General features: G+C 34.9%; 1 protein-coding gene across 2 annotated transcripts in view; it reads right to left on the bottom strand.

Annotated features, from left to right (window-relative positions):
* Positions 1-24,083, bottom strand: part of PCSK5 (proprotein convertase subtilisin/kexin type 5) — a 610,712-nt gene that overhangs the window by 546,517 nt on the left and 40,112 nt on the right. For both annotated transcript variants that reach the window (XM_051998572.1, XM_051998571.1), the window contains exon 2: positions 5,362-5,466. In XM_051998572.1, coding sequence (XP_051854532.1) covers positions 5,362-5,466 — 105 coding nt within the window. The remainder of the gene's footprint in view (positions 1-5,361; positions 5,467-24,083) is intronic.

Raw genomic sequence — 24,083 nt, 5'->3', positions numbered from 1 at the left:
CTATGTTTTAAGTCTTCATTCAAGTCCTTTTAAAATTGTCACATTACACATTGCTCACTTCTTAATCAAAATTTCTCTCAGGTAACACACTTTAATTATGTATGTTTACATAAATACAATACATAATTCCAATCAGAGTATGAATATGCCTCTTCCAATAGGGTTATCCTCTAAATCAGAAGAAATCCTATTGCTTTGAAAAGAAATCACATTTAAAAAGCTATTCCTTTTAAAATTATTTAAATTTATTGATGTATTATGTTTTGGAACAAGAGACTTTTCCCAAACCCCTTCTGTATTACTATAGAGCAAACTCACTCCTTCCCTCTCCCCCAAAATTTATTGCTTGCTTACAGATAGGAGGGAACTGTCCATGAACTTTGACAGTATTGCCATAAATTTATGCCTCCCTTTCTCAATCAGAGATAATGATCTATAGAGTCACTTACAACTATCCTCATCCTCAATTTCTACATAATCCTATCCTGACAGATCTTTGACTAGGTCTTAAGATGAGCCTGTACTAATCTAGGAGGTCAGTGTCTGCTCCTGCTGTCCCTAGAACATGAGAAAGGAAACAATGACAGGCTCAAATAACAGCAGTACTGTTGGAAGCTCCCATGGACTTAATTACTATTTCAAAATTGACCCATCCTTCCCCTATCTCTCTGCTGATCTCCAATCTTGCATCTCCAACTACCTTTCAGATATTTTAAACTGGATGTGCAGAAGACATCTCAAACTCTCATGTTCAAAATAGATCTCATCTCCTCTTCTCTTCCTTCCCCTACTACATCTTTCCAGTCCTTCAGGTTCACTAGTTGGGGTAATACTCAACTCTTTACTGTCTCTTACTCCTGTCACTCATTATCTAATCTCTTGCCAAGGACTATCAATTTCACTTCTGTAAAACTCGGGAAAAATTCTCCCTCTACTCCCCAAAAATGTCTTCCCCCAACACTGTCACTACTCTGAGACAGACTTTATAATAACTTCATGACCAAATTATTGTAAGAGTCTGTTATTGGGTCTGCCTGTTTCAGGTCTCTTTCCACTCTAATCCATCTTCCACTGAACCACTAAAGCGATTTTTCTACTTCATAGTTTTAACCATGTTATCCCCACTGCACTCAATAATGTGTTTGGCTCCCTAGCACCTCCACAATCAAATATAAAATGTTCTGTCTGGCATTCAGAATCCTTCATGACCTAGCTCCTTTTTACCTTTCTAATCATCTCATATCTTGCATCCCTTCTGGTACTCTTTCCCTTGTTGCTCTACAACCAAGACGCTACATCTCTGAGCTTTGGGTATTTTCTCCAGTTCTCCTTCCCTCTTCATCTTCTACTTTTTCCCTTGGCTTCCTTTAAGTCCCAATAAAAATCTCATCTCCTTTAGGAAAGTTTTCTCAACCCATTTTGATTCTAGTGCCTTCCCTCTTTTAATTATTTCCTATTTATCCTATTTATAGTCTCTTTATATATATTTATTTGCTTGTTTTCTCTCCCTTCAATTCTGAACCCCTTGAGAGTGTTTTGCCTCTTCTTGTATCCAGACCACTTAGTGTCTGGCACACTACAGGCACTTAATAAATATTTATTAAACAATCAACTATTTTAGAATTAACTTTGAATAGGGCCATTCCTACTTTATCACAAAACAAGTGACAATTCCCCTGCAGTTCTTGAGCCTGCACATTAATTCCAGAAGACCTTTAAAGATGCTAGGTAGAGGGAAGGAAAGCCAATTTCCCATTATTCCAGTGTTATCTGCCAGGTATCCCATAACACAGGCATGCCAAAAAATATGAGAAGAAGGCTCAGAATATATCATTCAGGATGTAGTTATGGTTGATTCTACAATCATACAGGTTTATCCTTGTTTAGCCCTTTAGTGTAGTCCTAAATTTGTTGTCATCCTACCATGAAATTATAAGTACATGAATGACAAGGATTTTCTTTCTTTTTATTTTTTGTTCTTTTCTTTTCCTTTCTCTCTCTTTCTTTCTTTCTTTTTTTCTTTCTTTCTTTCTTTTTCCCTTTATTTTTTGTATTTGTATGGCTAGTGCTTATAGCAAGGTGATAGGTGCTTATTAAATGTTTATTGGCTATATATGAACAGAAATTTAAGAATACATCTCCTAAAGACATACACAACACATTGGAATATAAAAACAGACAAAGAAAACTATGAAGATGATCAGACTTCTTAGATATGTGTTGTGCCACAAAGAATCTTCATCTGACACCAATCCAAACATCAGGCCAAGGAGCTGGACTCTCTTTACTTTTATTTTTTTTTTCCTTATAGATAGCCTTAGAATAAAGAAAGACTGGCACCACTTTTAGGGCTATTGCTAAGAACCTCTTCCTTTTTGTACCATCCATCTTTTGCCATAAATTAGTGATTGTGATGACACTTTTAGACTACAATTCAGCTATTTGAAATTTCAGTACCCATACCCAAAACAATAAGTCTTCACTTTAAAAAGTGGGATGCAAACTAAAAAGCTCAGAATATTAAAAAAAGATAGAAATTTGCCCATATTTAGTGAATTCTGAATTCTGAAAATAATATAAAATTATACACTACATTTTTTAACTTTGTAAATAACTTGTGTTTGGCTTATGAAAATCCCATTGTCAATGCACATGAAGTCAGAAATATGAACCATCTTAATTACAAAAGATCAAACAGGCCTTGGAAAGTTAACCAAAAGATGAAAAACGTGACTTTGCTTCAAACACTTGGCTAATTCAGAAATGGCCCAGCAGATTGCATTTCCAGAAATATTCAGTTCTGAGTGGGAAACAAGGGTGAGAAAATTCAATCGTCTGGGAGCTTTGGGAGATGTTCCTATAACCCTGAGAAAATTGGGTGAAGAAAATAAGGTATCTTTTATACCACTGAGATATAATTGTGCAAACATGAATATTGTGTCATAATATTTTGGATAAAATTAAACAAGGCAAGTCATGGCACATAACCGAGGGCAGGACTCCAAGTTTCAGACCCAATTTGCACATTAATTAAAATGACTGTCTTTTGCTCTAATAAATAAAATCTTTAAATGATTATCCTCTCTGAAAAAAAAAAAGAAACAAAAGCCACAAATCTACTGGCTTTAACAGTTTTTTCATCATTTAAAAATGACTCCATAACTCCAATGACTCAAATAACACTGGAAATGACTCTATACATCAAATAACATTAGAAAAAGAACTATCATGCTAATAAAATAATATTCCAAAAGAAATAAGAGAAATCATGACAAATAAGTACAGCCATCCATTGTTCATATGTTTACTACTCACCTCCAGGTGGAAGATTAAATTACTTCTCTCTAGTTAGGCCCTTCCCCAAATAGGGTGAATGGGTGAAAATCAACATTTAAAGCAAACATCACAGACAACAAAAATAATTACTGACATGATGTAACATTTGAAAGTTTGCAAAATGCTTCATGTACATTATTTCATGTTAGCCTCACAACATGATGGTATGTTGTTAACTCCACCATTTAGGAAGAGGAAATTTAGGTTCAGAGAAATAAGGTGATTTTTTTCATTTTCACAGAAAAAATGAAATTTGATTCTAGGTCTTCCTATTGATAGAGAAAGAGATCAGGTGTTGGGTTCAAATTAATTATTGTCATCAAAGGTAAACACTGTTGTGTTTACTATGTGTCAGGCACTGTGCTAAGAACTTTACAAATATCTCATTTGAATCTCACAACAATCCTGAGAGGTGTTTTTATTATCCCCATTTTACAGATGTGAAAACTATGAGCAGAAGCAGGAGATCATTATATACCTCAACAATGATACTATATGAGGATGTATTCTGATGGAAGTGGATTTCTTTGACAAAGAGACCTAACTCAGTTTCAATTGATCAAGAATGGACAGAAGCAGCGACACCCAAAGAAAGAACACTGGGAAATGAATATAAACTGCTTGCATTTTTGTTTTTCTTCCTGGGTTATTTTTACCTTCTGAATCCAATTCTCCCTGTGCAACAAGACAACTCTTCAGTTCTACAAACATATATTGTATCTAGGATATACTGTAACCTATTTAACATGTAAAGGACTGCTTGCCATCTGGGGGAGGGCGTGGAGGGAGGGAGGGGAAAAAATCGGAACAGAAGTGAGTACAAGGGATAATGTTGTAAAAAATTACCCTGGCATGGGTTCTGTCAATACAAAGTTATTTAAAAAAAAAAAAGATGTGAAAACTGAGGCAAAGATTAAGTGATTTACCCAAGATCACATAGGTAGTAAGTAACGTAGGTTTGAACTCAGGTATTTTTGACACCACACATGGCCCTCTATCTACTGCATCATCTAAATTATTTGCTGTATGAAACTGAGCAAATCATTGAATTTCCCTGGTCCCAAACTAGATGTCTTCTAAGGCTCTTTCTAACTCTCAATTCTATCCTAACACTAGGTAATAACCTATAAGAACCTTTTCAGCTCTAAATCTTTTGTCTACTACTCCATACTTCCTCTTAGAAGTTAGCAACTAACAATTATCTTTTTCCCCTTGTATCCTTATTCCTCCTCACTACCATCCCTGTTCCCTCTGCAGAATGTTTTGAGATGTTCCATTAACTTCTTCACATATTGTGGGAATGATGTGAAAGGAAGCAGGGAATATTTCTTGCGAGGCTTTATCGTGATGTTTGGAAGGAGCTATTTACAGGGGTAAAAAAAGAGAGAGGCCAGGTATATGAGTCAAAAAGAGATGTCTTTTCTGGCACAACAGATTTCAACGTGTCTGTCACCCATTAGTTTCTCAGAGTACCTGTTTCCCCTACAAGCGGGAAGCACTCCTCCAGGGCAATCAAGTTTAAGCCAAACACTGACAATTAAATTATAGTGGAGATTTTTATATAGATGACACAGAGCAACTCCTTAGTTCTTAATGATGTCAGTCTAAACTGTGGTTCCTTATGTTGACCTGAGGCTTGTCATAAGGACTGAATTAATCCCTACCCTTATGTTTTTCACTAATAAAAATAGCATCAGTCATTTTTCTTTTATAGATAAAATAAAAAGCCCAGATTACTAAAGTGCATATGGACATTCAGAATCAAAATTAATTCCCACAAGGACCAGTCTTGATGAACAACGCAAAAGTCCCATAATTTAGTTAGATGAAAAAGACGTATCAGTTAAAATCAAAGTACTGTTGAGCCCTCACATGACTAGTAAGCCAAGACCTTAGATAAGATATGATATGGTTCAGCTACTGAAATATTAAACTTCACTGGGGCTATCATCTCCAAGTATGACATTACCAATGAAAAATGCAGAAGCCTAGACTTCTGGTCCCCATCCAACAGGTTCTTTTTACCTTTGGTTCCATTGAAATGAAGCTGTGCGTTCCTCGGCTTGAGAGAACAGACCTTTTAATCGTCCTGCTATGGTAAAAATGATAATAATCTTTCAATGCGCCAATCTGTAAATGGAGAAAAGAAAGAAAGAACAAGAGAAAAGAGTTTTAATTTATGAACAAGTTTTCTGCCCTCTGCTTTAAAAAAGCCCTATAAATTATACAATTCCCTGCTATGCTGATATGTTACTTGAACCTTGGTGATCACCTTTCAAAAGAAGGACATCCGATATGAAATGGATGGAGTGTGTGTCCTTGAGGTAAGAACTGAGCACAACCCAAGATTATAATGGAACAGCTTAGCCTGCCTGTATCTCCCCTTTTTAATGTTTAATTTATATGCAGCATTTTAAATAATTCTATATCAATCTATATGCATACTGTCTTCATGTAGGAAGTCTAAAAATCATCAAATAGCTATATGGTTATTAAAAAACATTCCATCTCCCTTGCTTATAGAAATGGACTGTAAAACCCTATTGTAAGATTATTTCTATCATTAACTTCACCAAAAAGAAGTCCTAGGCAACAGACCATTCACAAAGAAAATGTCGCTCTGAATTTGTTTCCTACTTTCAAACAACAGAATATATCATTACAGTGTGTATTCATCTGATGAGCTCAAAAAAACGAAGGCTAGAGGGAGGGAATGGAAATGAGAACTACTCATCCAACTTGCCTATTAATCTGGTTCTATAACATTACTATTGTGCTCCTTAATCTGATGCTATCCTTACTTATTTTAGCTACTTTGTTTTCATACGCTTGTCAACGTTAGAATCATAAAGACTATTTCAAATAGGCTTGTAAATAAATAACAGTATACTTTTTAAAACAGTCAAAACAAAAAATAGCCCAACTTCCAATCCTAAATAGTAAACTAAAGGTTAGTTTGTACATTGGAAAGAGACTAGATAGGGAGTCAGGGAACTTGAATCTATTACTGATTCTGTTTCTGATTTATCATCATGGAACTTTGGATCAAGATGATGGGAAAACCATCCCTTTAAAAATATGTGCAGTGTTCTCTACTGTATTCTTCATCTCTCCTTCTCATCCTCCTTCCCTTCCTTCCTTGATTAGCTAGTAGGTGCCTGAGATTGGATTTTCATGTATAGATATGTGTGTGTGTGCACGTGCCAAAAGAACCCATACACTAGAGTAGTGATGATGTATGTTGGTTAAAAAAAAAGCCAACACCAAAGAAAACATAAATCTTTCAAGTGTTAAGATAAGAAAATGTGAGGGTGCAGGGAGGTTCTGTGATGTATCCAAAGTTACACATCTAATTAGTGGTAAAGAAAGATTAGAATCAGATATATGCTAGAGCCTGTTCTTACTGCTAAGTAAAGCCTATTGTTAAATGTTCAGTGTGAGCATTTACTCAGAAATTATCAATTGACAAAATTGATTTTTTTGTTAGTTATTTAGACTTATGAAAGTGTTACTGATTTAGACTAAACTTTAAAGTATGTGGATACTTTTTCTCCCCCTTCTGGAGAACCTGGTTGTTAAACATTTAGCACCATGTCCCTAATTAAAACCCACATTTTTTAATTCTGTTATTCTTAGCATTATACTAGGTAGTGTTTTTGAAATGCAAGTCACTTAATCTCTAAATCTCTAAGAGGATGGTGGAGAAGGACACTGTTCTCTCCATCCAATACTGATAGTCTGTAATTTAAAATCCAGAATTTTCTTCTTCTTCTTCTTGTCCATTAGTTACCCAGGATAAATAGGCAAAATATTGAATTTCACAACTTAATTTGGTGATAGATACTCAAAACAATATAATACTGCTTATTGGTTCCCATGAGTTAACACCAGTGAGGAAAATTTTTTGACTTTACTGTTCAAAAGTTGTTGTTACAAAGAGGATTTTTGTTTGTTTTTGTTTTGTTTTTTAAGGGAGGAAAATATGAAAAGGAAAGAAAATACTTTTTAAATTAAAGCATAAAATAAAAATTTTAAATAATGTGTTAGTTGTCAAAGATTGCTGAAAGGTTAAAGGATTCATCCAAGATCATGCAGATAAATAAGATCATGTTTGTAAAGCACTTTTCAAGCCTTAAATAATTATGCAAAGATTAGCTATTATACCCAAATGAGAATATATTTCTTTAACCACATATCCCTCTGTTCTATTTATATTCTCTACCACAATGATTACATGCACATGCATGTACACATACACATACACACAGACAGATATACACACACACATACACAAGACACAAGAGTAGGGATTTTAAAAGTCTATCCAATTAATGACCTATCCAGAGACTTTTATTATTATTTTTATTATTATTATACTTTTATTATTATTATAGCTTTTTATTTACAAAACATATGCATGGGTAATTTTTCAACATTGACCCTTGCAAAGCCTTCTGCTCCAACTTTGCTCCTCCTCCTCCTCACCCCCTCCCCTAAATGGCAGGTAGTCCAATACTTGTTAAATATGCTAAAGTATATGTGTACATATCTTGCTGCACAAGGAAAATTGAATCTAGAAAGGAAGAAAAAAACCTGAGAAGGAAAACAAAAATACAACCACACAATAACAGAAAGAGTGGAAATGCTATGTTGTTGTTCACACTCATTTCCCATAGTTCTCTCTCTGGGTATTGCTGATTCTCTTCTTTACTGAACAATTATCAATGCTACTTTAAGATTTTTCTAAATCTTAAAAATCATTTAGCAGTTGTCTGAGAAGTAGGAAGTATAATAGTGTACGAACCCCTCTTTTTAAAGGAAAAACTCTGGTTGACTTTGGATAGAAAAGCTGGTTGAGCTCTGGGGGAAAATATCTGAATGAAATCTCTAAAAAGGAAGGAGTAATAACAATTTAGACCTTTAATCTCAATGATCATAGGCAGTGAAACAATAGCAGCCAATATCAAAGTATCCCATAGTATATTTCAAGGAGGGAATTATTGGCCAGTTCTGAGATTCACAAGCACTGAATAGACTTTGAGAACCCCTATTATCAAACAACCTTCGACATCACAAGTGATTCAGTCTATATAGCTTTTGTGGAGAGTCTATAATTATTTGTTTTCTAAGAATTTTTTGTAGCCTGGGCAAAATAAATATGAGAGAAGCTGGAAAAGAGGAAAAAGAGAGAGAAAGAAGCAGCAGTATATGAGTAAACCTGTAATTAGGAGAGGGCAGACCTATGTCATTGCTCATAATATAATAAAAGTTGAAGGCCCCTTTGAGAGTAGAAAGATTTTTATAAAAAAAATTTATGCAAAGCCTTATCTAAAGTCTATAATTTGATTTATCTGAAGACACATTTAAGACCTAATTCATATTCTTTCAAATAACACTATTTCAATCAATTAATATGCACCTATTGGTTACCTACATGTCCAGGCAATATGCTAGGGATACTACGAATACAAAGTCAAAAATGAAGCAGAGCCTGACCTCAAGGAAATTATATGCTATCAGAGGAGACAAAATGTTTATGTGTCTGTGTATGTGTATGTATATAATATATGTATATATATATGGAGAGAGAGAGAGAGTGTGTGTGTGTGTAAATAAAGAAATGACCTTGACCTTGAAGACAGGAAGACCCGAATTCAGAGCTCTCATTTTACACGTGAAGAAATTGAGGCACAGAGAAAGACTTGCCCAAGATCATAGAGATGAAGGGTATTTGAACCTTTCCTGATTCCAAGTTCAAGGCCCTCTTCCCCCCCCCCCCCCAACTCTACCCTTTTAAGCTTGGAACAATGGTGTTCGTTTAAATCAAAAAGAGACCTATATTACTACAATGTTAGAATTAACATGTCATGATAATTGACTGGATATGAAGACAGAAGTGAAGGAGATGGAAGAACACCAAAATTTCCCAACATGGTACATGCTGGTCCAACTGACAAAAAGAGGGAAGTCAAGGGGAAGATATTATGTTTGGTTAAAGACATATTGAGTTTGGGAGGTAATGTAGTATGGTGAAAAAGAATCAGTAGACCTGATTCAAAAACTTGCCTAATCTTAGATAAATGACTTAATCTCAAAGGTCTCCATTTCCTTATTTGCCTAATTAGTTGACTGAATTAAATGGTTTATGAATTCTCTTTTGCTTCTAGATCTATGATTTTATGAGTCCATCAAGAGTGGTGGCAATTCAGGTAGAAATAGTCTATAAGCTGTAAGAATCACTGTTCTGGAGTTTGAGAGAGAAAGATCAAGTCATTAACCTATGGATTTGGGAGATATGTCTAAGGGGGACAGATAAAGCCAAGAGAATGGATGTACCTCCCAAGACTAAATCCAAAGGGAGAAAAAGGCCAAGGACAGAATTTTGGGAGATATGGAATCATGAGACAGTCAGATTAAAGAGATTTTTTTTTTAAGAACGAAGAAGAAATAAATGTAACCATTTTGTTGCTCAGTCTTGTCCAACTCATTGTCCAAACCTTATTTGGGTTTGTTTTTGGCATAATACTGGAATGGTTTGCCATTTCCTTTTCTAGCTCATTTTACAGATAAGGAAACTGAGGAAACAGATTTAAATGATTTGCCCAGTGTCACACAGTTAGTAAGATTTGGAGGCCAGATCTGAACTCAGAAAGTGGATCATTCTGACTTCGGATCTGACTTTATCAAATGCACCATCTAGCTTCCCCTAGGAAATAGGAAATGTTAAAAAGAGAGAATGAGAAAAAGGAGATTGTGGTGTTCCTGATGCCAACAGGGGAAAAAACACTTAGAGGGAGATCACAGAATTATAGGAAAAGTGTATAGATCTTAGAAAGTTGACTTGTCCAACCCTTTCATTTTATAAATAAGGAAATAGAATATTAAGTGATTTGCCATAAATGATAGACACAGGATTTGAATCCAAGTCTTCTGTACATCCGGAACATAGGAAATTGATCAAATTTTTTTTATTATTATTTCTGACTCTTCATTGCTCTCTTGGCTCAGTTACTAATTCTGCAGACATAATCAATCATGCCTCAGTTGCTCTCTCACCTCGGATCATCCCTCTACCAGGCTGGCTCCCTTATCCCATTGGTGACATACTCCTGGGTCTCCATTTGGTGGAAAGATCCAGGCCAGCCATCCTTCATTCTCCTCCTAGTTCTGCTTCTGACTCTTTAAATTTCCATCCCATACTCCCTTTTAGTATCTTCCCCTATCATGTTTGGCTCCCTTTAATCTGCTGTCTTCCCCTCTTGGAAGGAAAAGTATTTCTTTTGTTTATATTTATTTTTCTAGCAGTACAGTACCTGGCACATAGTAAGTGCTTAAAAAATGCTTTTTGTCTTGATATTGTCACTTGATTACATAGAAATAGTCTAGGCATTGGGAGCCACAAATACAAAATTATTTTTCAATTGGGACTGGGATTCGGAAAGTTTGGCAGGGTGTTGACTCTGCGCTATTGACTAGTAGATCTCATAGAACCTTTTATAAGGCTGGACAAGAATCAATACCCAATAGTCCAACTATTCAGTCCAAATAAAAGAGACAGTAATTTCTATTCCAGGAATATCTTTTTTTTTTAAAGCATGCTGATCTCTCTTGCCTTTTTAATATGTGCATCCCTTAAGGACAAAAGTTGTACCTTTTAATATGCATTCTACTGCCTCTAGCATTCCTTGGCCATTTAATAAAAACTAAGAAGAAAAATGCTGTAACATATGTAAAGAGTCGTTCCAAAGAAAGGCACTGTATGAAAACAAAGCTCAGTAACATTATCTGTGGCCCAGTACTCTATCTGCCTCCTCAGCAGTCGGGCAAAACAAATGATACCTCTATTCATATGCCGCACAACAGCATCCAGGACTAAAACAAGGAACAATATATAACCAACACAGAAACATTTTCTAAATAAAACAGGAACTCTATGAGTAGATGAAGCACAAAAAATCAATAAAAGATAGATCAAAACACAGCCATTTCCTCAATGCTACATAAATAAAGAGAATGATTCCCTCCATGCTGTGTCCTCAGACTCTTCTTCACAAACACACATACACATAAATACAGTATGCACTCCTTAGAGATACAACATGGAAGTTTGCCCTATGAAAAATTACCAAGAAAGTTAAATTGGTCTTCAGATCTTTTCCCTTTTTCTTCCCTTAAATCCCTATCCATGGCTTTTCCTTATTATCCTAACATTAAAATTTAAGAATTACACTCATAAGTTAATTTGCACAAACATGTAAATGATTGATAAGGCCTAAAATCTAATAACACTCCTATTTGCATTCCAATTGGGAGAAAAAGCATAAAAATATAATTGATTTTTATATGACTTTCTCTATACATATCTATACATACATATATATATATATACACAATGATAATAATGATAGCTACTATGTATATTGTACTTTAATGTTTGCAAATCAGTTTATATCTGTTAACTTATTTGATCTTCACAATAAACCTGAAAGGTAGATTGTAGTATAATTCCTTTTTATAGATTAGGAAAATGAAAAACAAAGATAATAAGTATCTTGTTCAGAGATACACAGCTAGTTGATATCTAAAATAAGTATTTAAATTCATATCTTCTTGACTCCAAATATTTTTTTCCTATACATTGCATAACCTAGCTGCCTGTAATCTATATTTACATTTGTCACTTGTGCCTCACAAAATTCTTGCAAGATAGGCCAATACAGGTAATGAAACAGTGAGTAGCCCATAATTATAAAACTAGTAACTGTCTGAGGTAGATTCAAAAACCCAGATCTTCCCAATCAAGTCCAAAATGTTATCTACTATTTCACGGTGTCTCTCAAACCAAAAAGATAGATCTGTAGTAATAGAAACTAAAGAACCACTAGTGTTGGCTATTAAGTAATCTGGTAAATCAGGAATATTTTTCAGTTCCCTTACATATGCCCTATAAATCATGTCATAAAAATCCCCTTGATTTCTTTCTCTCTGTTTCTTTCTCTATACCTTTCCCTTCCTGTCTTCTTTCCTTTCCTATCTCATCCCCTCCTTTCTCTTCCCCTCTTCTCTCCTCTCTTTTCCTCTTCTCTCTTCTTCTGTTCTTAGTCTTCTTCTTCCTTTCCTCTTGTGTCTATCTCTGCCTTTCTCTCTGTCTCTCTCTCTGTCTCTCTCTATCTCTCTCTGTCTCTCTGTCTCTCTCTCTGTCTTTCTCTCTCTGTGTCTCTTGTTTCTCTTTGTTTTTCTCTCTGTCTCTGTCTCTCTCTCTCTGTCTCTCTCTCTCTCTCTCTCTCTCTCTCTCTCTCTCTCTCTGTGTCTTTCTCTGTCTCTGTCTCTCTTTGTTTTTCTCTCTATCTCTGTCTCTGTCTCTGTCTCTCTCTGTCTCTGTCTCTCTGTGTGTCTCTGTCTCTGTCTCTGTCTCTGTCTCTCTGTCTCTCTCTCTGTCTCTCTGTCTTTCTCTGTCTCTTTCTCTCTCTCTCTCTCTCTCTCTCTCTCTCTCTCTCTCTCTCTCACACACACACACACACACACACACACACACACACACACACTCACACACCTTTTACCTTAAGAAGAGTTAAAGTCCCTCTGAGCTCTTGGCCCTTTTGATCAATATCGCCTCATACAATCTCACTACTTCTGCTTTACTGTTTTCTGTCCTTTCAAATATAATCTTTCCTACGTTACATCATATCACTTCCAAGACAAAGATTAGTTACAGAAGCTCCAAAGCATGGTCTCTTTCTATAACTATCTTGTCTTTCTCTTCTGACTTTTTCTGCTTGTCTTTAATGTAGCTGAAAGACTGGGAAATTATAGATGCCATTTTTTTTTAGTTAAAAAAGTATAACTGCAGGTAATACTCTAGTATAATAGATAACCTTCTACTCTCAAAAAAGATTCTAATCTCCAAAGAATGAGCAATGTAGACTGAAGAATAAAAGCCAATTTATTAAAGAACTGCTGCTCCTGTGCTATTACCTACTATTTCCTTTTCCCTCTTTTGTCCCTTATATCCTTACTTCTTCCCACTTTCTTGCTTTAAGAGTGCAATCACTTCTTTACACTAACTCACTTCCCATGGATAAAATATACCAAGTAGGCAAGCACCAGACAAAGCAGGCAGGCATATATGGATGGATCCTACCACCTCAAGCTTTTAGATGTTCTTTAGAACAAAGCTTCTTAAATTGTGGATTGTGACCCCATGTGGAGTTGTGGAACTGAAGTGAGGGTCATGAAAAATTTGGCAATAATAAAAGTTTTCTGAATGCTCTATATCCTTTCTGCAGTATCAAATAATGGCAATAATTTTGGCAAAAGGTATATTTGTTTTTGAGAAATTATAGACAATATGAAGTGATACAGTAGACACCAGGAATAGTAAATATGAAATAGAATGGGAGAGCACATAACAAAGAAAAGAACTTTAACAATTAATGATAGAAAAGATAAAAAAGAAAAGATCTAAAGATAGAAAAGATAGAAACACAGGTTTCTCAATGGAACTCACAATTACCCAGGAGAAAGAAAACACCCCATAAAATTGGTATATGCCTTAAACTGATAAGCTGAATCCTTAAAAGGAATTTAGCATCCTAAAAGAGTTAGTTAGCTATAAGAAGGAAAAGTGGAGTCTGAAGAGACAGATACCATAAGGCACAGTGGGGTTAGGAGAAATACCACATGGTATTATGAAGGAATGGTAAGGGGAAAGACACTATGAGACAGAATACCATTATGGGCTGACTCAAAAAAGAGCAAAAAAGATGATAAGGGCCATAATTAGATTTATAGGGAAAATTTAACCTCAGGGACATGACTGAGATTTCTGACAGGACATAGCAAGGTGAGACTGCCCATGACCCCCACAGAGGGTGGGCCTCAGGGATTTGACGTAACTTGGATTTCTGCCTACATGACTTCCTCAGAGGGTGAAACCATGGAGCTAAAGTGATCTCTATCAGAGCCTTTTCCCAGCCTGTCCTGGAGAACAATTGCATCAATGCTCGAGTTTCCCTCTGCCAAACACACCCATTTCGTCAAAGTGATTTGTCCACGGTCATGTTAGCAAGTATCTGAAAGTCTGATTTGAACTCAGGAAGCTGAGTCTTTCTGACCCCAGAACTGGCATTCTTTCTACTGTGCCACCTGTCTTGTTTTTTCTGTTCAATTATAATTTCTGCTTTAAGAGCTGACATATTATTCTCCTGATGACATATCCCACAATACCTCCACATTCATGAACTCAAATATCTTGTAGCCTCACCAAACAATTGTGTGAGCCCTGTTAAATGATTCCAAGGGAAATGACAATTCATTTACATGCATCAATCAGTCCTAGAAAATATATTTGGTAATACATGTGAGTTTACCATAGTACAAAGATAGTCTATAAAATGGGAAGGGAAATATTCCACTTGTATTGATGTTACATTCAAACTGTTCACATTGTCCAAAGGTTAATGCAAAGAGATATGTCTTGCTGCTCCTTACAAACAATTATGATATTTAGACTCAGTTTTTGAGCTATGAAGTGGAAATATATAAATTCCAGACAAAATCCATTTTAATCATAACACTGGTTTAAAAAGAACTACAAATAGACAAATGTTTTAGGTCTTTTTACCCTCCCAGCCACTACCCTACCAATTACCAAATTTTGTGACAATTTCCTTAATATTCACTATATGGGTGGGCTTGACTCCACTATGTTCAAATGTAGAGAGATCTGCCTCTCTTGAATGAGAAATGGCTGGAATGAAGCACAAAAACATGTGATTTGTTATCTTTTAGGTCTACATAAACACCCACAATATTTTAGAAGCACTGAATTTCAGAGTTGAAAGAAACATCAGTGTTTGAACCTAACCTATATACCTGAACAAAAATTCTCTGTGAAAAACACTTGATATTTTGCCTTCCCCAATGAGGGGGAATGCACTATCTCTCATGAATGCCAATTCTACTGTTAGATAGCTCTAAGTCTTAGGAAGTGTTTATTGTAATCTAAAATCTAAATTTGTTTTTTGGCAATATCTATCAATTGCTTTAAGCCCTGATTTCTGAGTTAAAACCATATAAATCTGATCTTTTCATATGACAGCCTTTCAAACATTTAAAGAGAGCTCAGACCTATAAGACTCTTTTAATCTGGGGAAAAAAAAAAAAAACTAGTTCCTTCAAATGATCATTACCTGATATGAATTTGAGGGCACTGACCCTCTTAGTGGCTCTCTTCTAAAATGTCATTTTTAACTGTGCTATGAGGATAAAAATGCGTGAATAATGCAAAACATTGTACTATCCAAAAACATTTATATTTAGTTTTTAGATAAAGGTAGTGAATTGTGCTCAGAAAGGCCTATGTATCCTCAAGTGCTCTGTTTTGTGACTGATTCTAAACCCATGTATCACCTGAAAACTGTCCAGCTGGACAATGCTTGGGGGGAAATACAGATCTCTTTGGTTAAACCAAAAATCAAATCATCCATTCTAAAATGCTCATGTCATGGCTACAAATGCTAAGAAAATATGTCATAAAAGCATATCTCAAAAATGTAGTTGAAGGAACTGAAAACAATGAAAATTAAATAGGACTCTATTATAATGCTGGTGTCAGTAGATAAAAGTAAAATCCATGTCAAAGGCTTTCTGTGGAATAATCAGAGAGAGACAGGAGGATTATCTCTGAGGTTAGTAAAAGGAAAATACATGGTTGAATGAAAAAAATTATATTATATTTTTTCAAACTCCTAAATCTATAGAATTTTAGAATTTCAAAAAAAAAAACACAAAAAGAATCATCTAATCTCTGTCCTGATAGAATTCAGGAACGTGCTCTACAAAATCCCTAAGAGATGGTCATTTGGCCTTTTTCTTGAACACTTCCAGGAAACTGATCACTGAAAAATGGTTCATTCCATTTGGAGACATCTTTGGTTATTAGAAAGGTCTTCCTTATACTGAATAAAAATATATTCTGGTAGATTCCTTTATAGCACCCTAAGATCATAGTTTTAGAGACAAAAGGAACCTCAACTGTCATCCTATCTAAGGCTCTCTCATTTTAAATATGAAGAAACTGAAGATCAGAGTAATGAAGAGATTTCCTTAAAGCCACATAGAGAGTAAATGCCTCCTGGTAGAAATTACTTTTTCTAAAGTATGACAAATAATTTCTATGTGACCCTGGGCAGGTTATTTAATTTCTCAATGTTCTGGGCAATTCTCTGGAACTATAATTCATAGGGAAGGTGTCCATTAGCATTAGCAAAGGGATTTTCCTTACCTGGGAGTTTGTCTATATCAACAAAATGTCAAGTCCAAACCTTATATTTATTCAACCTATATGCTATCTTTCCCTAATAGGACACAAGGAATATTTATATAGCACCTATTTTGGGCCAGACATTGTGCTAAATGCATTACAAATATCTTATATATAAATCTCACAACAACTTTGATGGGGGATAAGTGCTTTTATTACTCCTATTTCTTAGAGGAAACCGAGACAGAGCAAGGTTAAATGAATTACCTAGAGTTGCACAGCTAATAAGTATTTCAGGCTGTATTTGAACTCATGTTTTCCTAACACCAGACCCAACATGTTATCCTACTGTGCCACCTAGAAAGGAATTGTTTCATTTTTGTCTTTTTTTCCCAATCACCTATTTCTCTAAGACTTTGATACCCAGCGCTACATTAGGAACAGAATAGATTCTCAATAAATACTTGTTTAGAAGAGTATAAATGAAGAATCAGGGACTCTGAAATCAATTAGTTCAATCCCATCATTGGAAGTTACTTGCTCAGGTTCACCCAAGGTGTAAGTGGGAGATAGAACATGGACTTGGGTTCTCTGTCTCTAAATATTGAGTACCTTGCTGCCTCCTTTGTGGGAAATGAGTAAGAAACAGACCCAAGATTCAAATCTAGATCCTGATAAATCCAGTTTTCTTTCCACTGTTTCACACTCTGCTCAGAACAAAAAGAAGTTTTAGTCTTTTCCCAATATCAGCCCTTTGAAACACTGAAGACCCACATGATCTTTTCTTCCAAATAGACACACTTTCTCTCTTCAACTACTCTTTGCATGTTTTGGTTTCAAATTGTCTCACCATCCTAAATGCTACTCAATACATGTCAATATCAATTCATTGACAGTATCATTGGTCTTTGCAGCTCAGAACTTTACGGTATGTTTCAATATAAATACATCTTTTCACACTGAAAAAAAAAATAAAAGAAGTTCAGGCCATTTCCAATGGTCTTCTGATGGAGAGAGCATCTGCATCCAGAGAGAAAACTGTAGGGACTGAGTGTGGATCACAACATAGTATTTTTACTCTTTTTGTTGATATTGTTTGCTTTTTGTTTTCTTTCTCATTTTTTTCTTTTTGATCTGATTTTTTTTCTTATGCAGCATGATAATTGTGAAAATAGGTATAGAAAAATTGCACATGTTAAATCTATCTTGAATTACTTTTTGTCTAAATGGAGGGGTGGGGGAAAGGGAGGGAGAAAAAAATTTGAAACACAAGGTTTTGCACGGGTGAATGTTGAAAACTATGCATACATTTTGAAAATAAAAAGCTATTTTTTTTAAAAAAAGAAAAAAAAAAAAGAATCTGAAAGACCATTTCACCAGAGCCCCTATTGTATTCCAAACACTTCCATTTTGTTTGATTTTCCTTAGACTACATTGCAGATGTGCATAGAGTGAGGGCTAGGTATACTTAGGTGTGCTGGTACAACCTGAAGTGAATATTTACTCCTTTGCCTCAGAAATCATTTATTCCTTCAGAGGAAGAGCCCATACAATTTTCATCCCAAGATGGGCTGGCATATGTGGTCCATGCTCTAGATAAGTGGATGAATTTCATGTATTTCCAACTTCCTGCTAATATTATATATGCAGTGATGTGGTAGATCGCTTATAATATGCTCCTATGATTCTGATTAACAGGGAGAAAATACTAGGCAGTAGAGAATATGAATTCAAGACAAAATTTCTCACTGTGATTAGATAGATATAGTATTTTGTGATATTTGTAAAAAGTCTCTTTTTAAAGCTGTTTGACTGAAAAAAAAATTATAATCAGGTCATGACCTCTCCCAATCTCCCTACAATATAGCCATATGACAATATAGTTATTGGCTTGAACACAAGTCAAAAGAACCATGGTAAGGTAAATAATCCCAAAGCATTGGGAATTGGGCTGTGATAGGGTCAGAGAGAAGAAATGAGTTTCTATTAAGTTAAAGCCACAAAGCTACAAATAATCATACCAAAAGTAGCTTTGCAAGCACTTTACACACATTCTCACAACACCAGGAGAGGTAAGTACTTATTATTATCCTTATTTTATAGATAAAGAAAACTAAGGTAAGCGGGTTTAAGTAACTTGTCCAGGGCCAGAGTTACTAATATTTGAAGTTAGATTTTAATTTTTCTTCCAAATACAACACTGTATTATTTAGCAACTTATATAGATGTGGCCCCAGTTTTTGTGTGTTTGTATTTTGTCTCAGTCTAAAATACTCACTCCAAATGATTAGCGTTTGTTGTTTAAAGAAATCTGTCCAGCCTTAATTTTCCTGTGTGGGCCTTCCTCAAACCCTAGGGTATAAGGATGCACTAGTTTATTCTCCTGAGCCTCAGAAATAGAATCCAGAAGTTTCTCTACTTGAAACACAGATCCACTCCTGCTAGGGTGACCGAAGGTCAAAAATTAAAAGGCTTATCACCTTTTCTAAATAGGAACAGATATGATTGTTCCATCACAACTTGGCCTTCTGCTTTCTTATTGGCAGGAATGTACATTCTTAGTTCTTGCTTTTCTCTTTTCTTTCTCAGTCCCCTGACATCACATACATTTGTTTCTCTCGCTTTTCTGGCTCCAGTCAGATTTTGCAAGACATTCCTATATCTCTGTCATAGACAAAATCCCTTATTGATAGCTTTCCTGACAACTCTACAAAATGATTATGCTTGTTTCTTTTCCATGATAGATTTTTGCACAAAAGTATCCTGATTGATGGGGTTCCAGGCCCTACTGGTGGGTGAAAGCTAGCCTGGGGTTCCAAGGTCTATCGGAGGGTAGATGTTAGCTTGGCTGCCAATAGCTTCTTGCACAAAAGTATTCTGGTTCATGGGGTCCCAGGCTTAGTGAAGGATGGAGACTAGCTTGGCTGCTTACCAACCTGGGGGCTGGATAATCAGGCTCTGTATAGGAGAGCTGAGGGTAAGGTAGAGGGAATATGACAGAAGGGCTGAGAGTCTATCTATGATACTAGACAGATGAAATGAAGACACTTATCAACTACAATGATAAAGAAATCACTAGAGCTCAGCCAAGGACTTTAAGAAAGGGAGAGGTATGTGGGTTAGGGGAAGAGAAAGTTCACAAGTCAGCAAATAATGACTGATAAAAGTTCAAATGAATTCTGGGTACAGGTTCAAAGTCAAAAGCATCAGAAAGAAATGTATAACAGGGTCAAAGGATACCTAAGCAATTTCTCCCAAGATCACAGAGGGAATGATATGACCTCTTAATGATATATGGTTTATATAACTTATTCTCCTGGTTTTCATCCTTTGGATGTATTTTTTAGTGGCCCTTCCAGAATGTTTTTTAGAACCATAGTCTAAAGAAATGTGGTTTGATAACAGCAGAATTCATCTGAAAAATGCTAGAAAGCATCTAGCAACTTCCCTTGATTTGGACATTTTAAGTAACATATCCTAAGTTTGTATAAATTATTTTATCTGCCCTCTTGGCACATCTTAAGTTTAGTCAATTGAATATCCCTCAATCTTTCCCCCATAGTTTCCCACAATTCCAAGCCTGTAAGATTGATTTTTAAAAATTAGATTGACAGACTATTGTTAGAAAAATTGCTAGATTTGTTGTCAGAGGACCCATTTCAAATATGGACTCTATCATTTACTATCTACGTGATCTTGGGGGAAATATTTAATCTCAAGGTTCTCATGAATGAATAATGCATTTATTAAGTATTTACTATATGCAAAGCACTGTGTTAATGCTGGAGGTAGTAACAGAAAAATAAAACAGTCTCTGCTCTCAAACAAGGTGTTGGACCTTCTAGTTCTCTTCCACCTCTCAATTTATGATCCTGCAGTTTGATTCTGATCCCTGGCATATTGTCTTTTATTAGTTTGGACTCATTGTGTCAGTTGTGTTGATATTTTTGAATTCTGATTTTGTCATCTGTAGCTTTGGCTGTGTCACCTCCTAGTTAATGTTCTCTGAAATTTCTATAAGCATGTTTTCCATATTGAGTCAGACTTTCTTCCTAGAGAGCTCTGCATATCATTGACTTCTAACCACATATAATAAGTAGGTAGGTAGCAGATAGGGTGGTGTTAAATAATGTATCACAGTCAGACATATGAATAAACAGGGTTGGAGAAAGGTCTTATTCTCTACTGAGTTAGATAACTGTTGCTTTTAATTTTTTTTTTAATTTGGAAAATCAATAGTAGCAAGCTCTAATTTCTTCCTACATGACACAATACCTAGCAACCTAACATACTTTATTTCATTTTAGATTTTGATCATTTCTGTTCAGATTTCAACTAGGACAATTTCTGCCTGGGTATTTAATAATGAACTAGAAATGTCAACCAGTAAAATGCTAAGAGAAGCCAGAATGACTTAACTACAATGCTTAGCATCTAGCAAGAACTTAATAAATGTTTGATTGAATAATAAATGAATCTTATATTTTTAAGTAGAAAAAGTGTTGGACTTTGAGTCTGGAGACTAAGATTTGAGTCTCACCTCCAACAGTGAACTAGTAGTGCTAGCTAGCAAGGTCAAGTCAATTAATTTCTCAAAATTGCAGTTCCTGTAAATTGGGTACAATTAAACAAATACTATTTAGAATGGTATAATAGCTAAAACACTTGACTTGTAATAAGGAAGAGCTGGATTCAAATCCTATCTGTGTGACTCTGTGTGACACTTAATCTATGTGCCTGTTCATTCCTTTATAAAGTTCCTTCAAGCTACAAATTCATGATCTTATGAATTCACAAGGTTTTTTGGGGGAAGATGCTCTGCAAATTTTAAATCTCAATTTATAAATGTTAATTTTTATTATCTATTAGATAACATTTATGTATTATCTATATGTACAGATAATAATTATATAATAGATAATAAAGGTCGTTGAATCTGTTTCATCTTTGGCTTTGGATTTTGAGCTCTTACACAATCTCTGGCACAGAGGAGACAATTAATAAATTATGAATGAATGAATGAAAAAAACATAGGGCAAGTAGTCAACAGAACTAGGTTTCAGCTCTACTAATAACTAGCTGAACTGTCTTTATCCTTTTCTCTGGGGTTCTGTTTTCACATTTTAAAAATGCATTTAAACTAAGTATTTCTAAGTTTCTTTTCACCTTTAATAGGCAATGTGATGTGACCGTAAAAGCACAGATGGGACTTAGAATCAGAAAAATTCCAACACTTTTTGAATTCCAACATTTCTAAATCTTATGGTCACATTGTATGAACAAGTCACTGATCCTCAGTTTCCTCATCTGTAAAACAAGGAAATACCAGTATTACCTAGCTCACAAGTCCTTTTGAGAAAGGGAATTCTTATAAAAATGTGATGGAGTATTTTAGGTTCAGTTTCCATTTTTCAAATAATCGAAGTCTAAATTTGTAACATAAAAGTACCATTGCATTATCTTTTTTTGGATGAGAACATTATTATGGTTGTTTACATTCAGCTATTATTGTAAAAAAAGTTTTTTTTTTTAAAGATAAAACTCATCTGTAAGTGTTTCCTAGGAAGAGAAGCTAAAATAAATCCTTTTAAATATTTAAATCATTCCCACCGGTTTAGACCACACAAGAAGGAGACAAGCTTGCGTGCTTTGGTTCTCTTCTTTCACCAATCACTAACTTGGCAATTAGGGGGTGTTTCTCCATTTACCTGTTCACATAGGGACAAAGAACAAAAATTGGATAAATTATAGAGACTAAACTTCCCAGCATGCTCTTGCCCAGCAGTATGAGAATATCGTCGTGCTATAACATTTAGTAACCTTTAGGAGGAAAACAAAACAATGGATGTGATTTTGATTGTTGGAAAAATTCTCTTATATCTTTAAAAAATTTTTTTTAAATTTTTACAAATTTTTTTCCAATTACATGCAAAAATAATTGTTAATATTCATTTTAAATAAAATCTTGACTTCTAAATTTTCTCAATCCCTAATCTATTTTCAAAGAAGTGGTTACTAAGGAAGAGAAAAGGAAGATGTTATCACAAAGAACCAATATGACTTGACCAGAAATAGCTTATATCAGACTAACTCCAACTTCCTTTTTTGACAAGGTTACTGAACTGATAAATAAATCATGGGAATCCTATAGATATGATACACTTGTATTTCAGCAAAATAGTTGACAAAAGTCTCTGATGTTATGACAAGATACAGAGATCTATGCTAGATAATAGTACAGTTTGATGCCCTTGGAATTGGTTCATTGACTGGATACAATGTATGGTCAGTCATTAATGTTTTATGTCAGCATGGAAGGAGATCTCCAGTGATCTGAGTAGTCTTTGGAGCTGTTCTTTTCCCTATAAGGCAAAACATCTTTTTCAATCATTTAATTGAATATATAGCTAGCAGACTTGTCAGATTTAATAAATTAATAGTTAACATTTGTGTTGTGCATTAAAGTTTTGAAATCCCTTTGCAAATATGATCTTATTTTATCCTTGAAATAACCTTGGCAGGTAAATGTCCATTGTACAAAAAGAGTAGTTAAATGCCTTGACAAGGTTTATATTGCTGTTAAATCATTTGAGGCTGGAATTGAACTCAGCCCTTACTAATTCCAGGGTCAGTACTATATACACTAGACCAAGATCACAAAGTAAACATTCAAAAAATAACTCTGTAAGCTGGAATATAGAATGAATATAGGCTGAATGCTTGCTGATGGTTTCAGATAGATGCTACTGATCATTTTAAGAAAAACTTCATTTAAAGAATGGCCATTTATTGAAGGAAGTGGCTGTGTTTATCCTGGAGAAAAGAATACTCAGTGAGACAATGATAGCTGTTCCCAAGTATATGTCATGTTCTGTTTAGACTTTAAACTCTTTCACTCACTTCTAGAGGCCATATTTATGCAAAGTGCAAAACCCAAAATAAGGAACTTAGATTAAAAAGGGTTACCTGAGAGTGTTTGGAATACAAAAACTTGTACTAATTTCACATTATATCCCAACAAGAAAAGAAAGTTATAAAAGTTATTTTAAAAACTGAAGTTTGGATACAGAGTCAATCAATATCACACTGTTGCTCAGTAATCTTTGATTTGATTGGGAAGGCATTCGGAACTTTTTTCATGTGAAAATGATGCATAATATGCACTTTGGGAAAATTAACTTTCAATAGGAATGTCATCAATTCAACATATGTTCATTGAGCACTTACGATATTATAAAGACCAAAAAAAGTCCTTGTTCTTGGAGTTTACAGTGTACAGGAAAGACCAGATTTTAACTATTGAATAGTTTTATCTTTATAATCTGCTCAGTCATCTTATCTTTGCCTATGTCTAGAATACAATTAATTGAAAAGAAACACACATTTAGAAGGTAAAGAAAAGCGTCTGAATTTTACCATTGCCATTCTAGTATTCTAGAAGATTTTCTTTCTAGCTCCCAGAATCCTTGTCATAATTCTTGTC

Source organism: Antechinus flavipes, chromosome 1 (assembly GCF_016432865.1).
Source record: "Antechinus flavipes isolate AdamAnt ecotype Samford, QLD, Australia chromosome 1, AdamAnt_v2, whole genome shotgun sequence".
In the NCBI taxonomy this organism is placed as follows: Eukaryota; Metazoa; Chordata; class Mammalia; order Dasyuromorphia; family Dasyuridae; genus Antechinus; species Antechinus flavipes.
The sequence above is the reverse complement of the archived record's forward strand: the minus strand, read 5'-3'. Positions and strand labels throughout refer to the sequence as shown.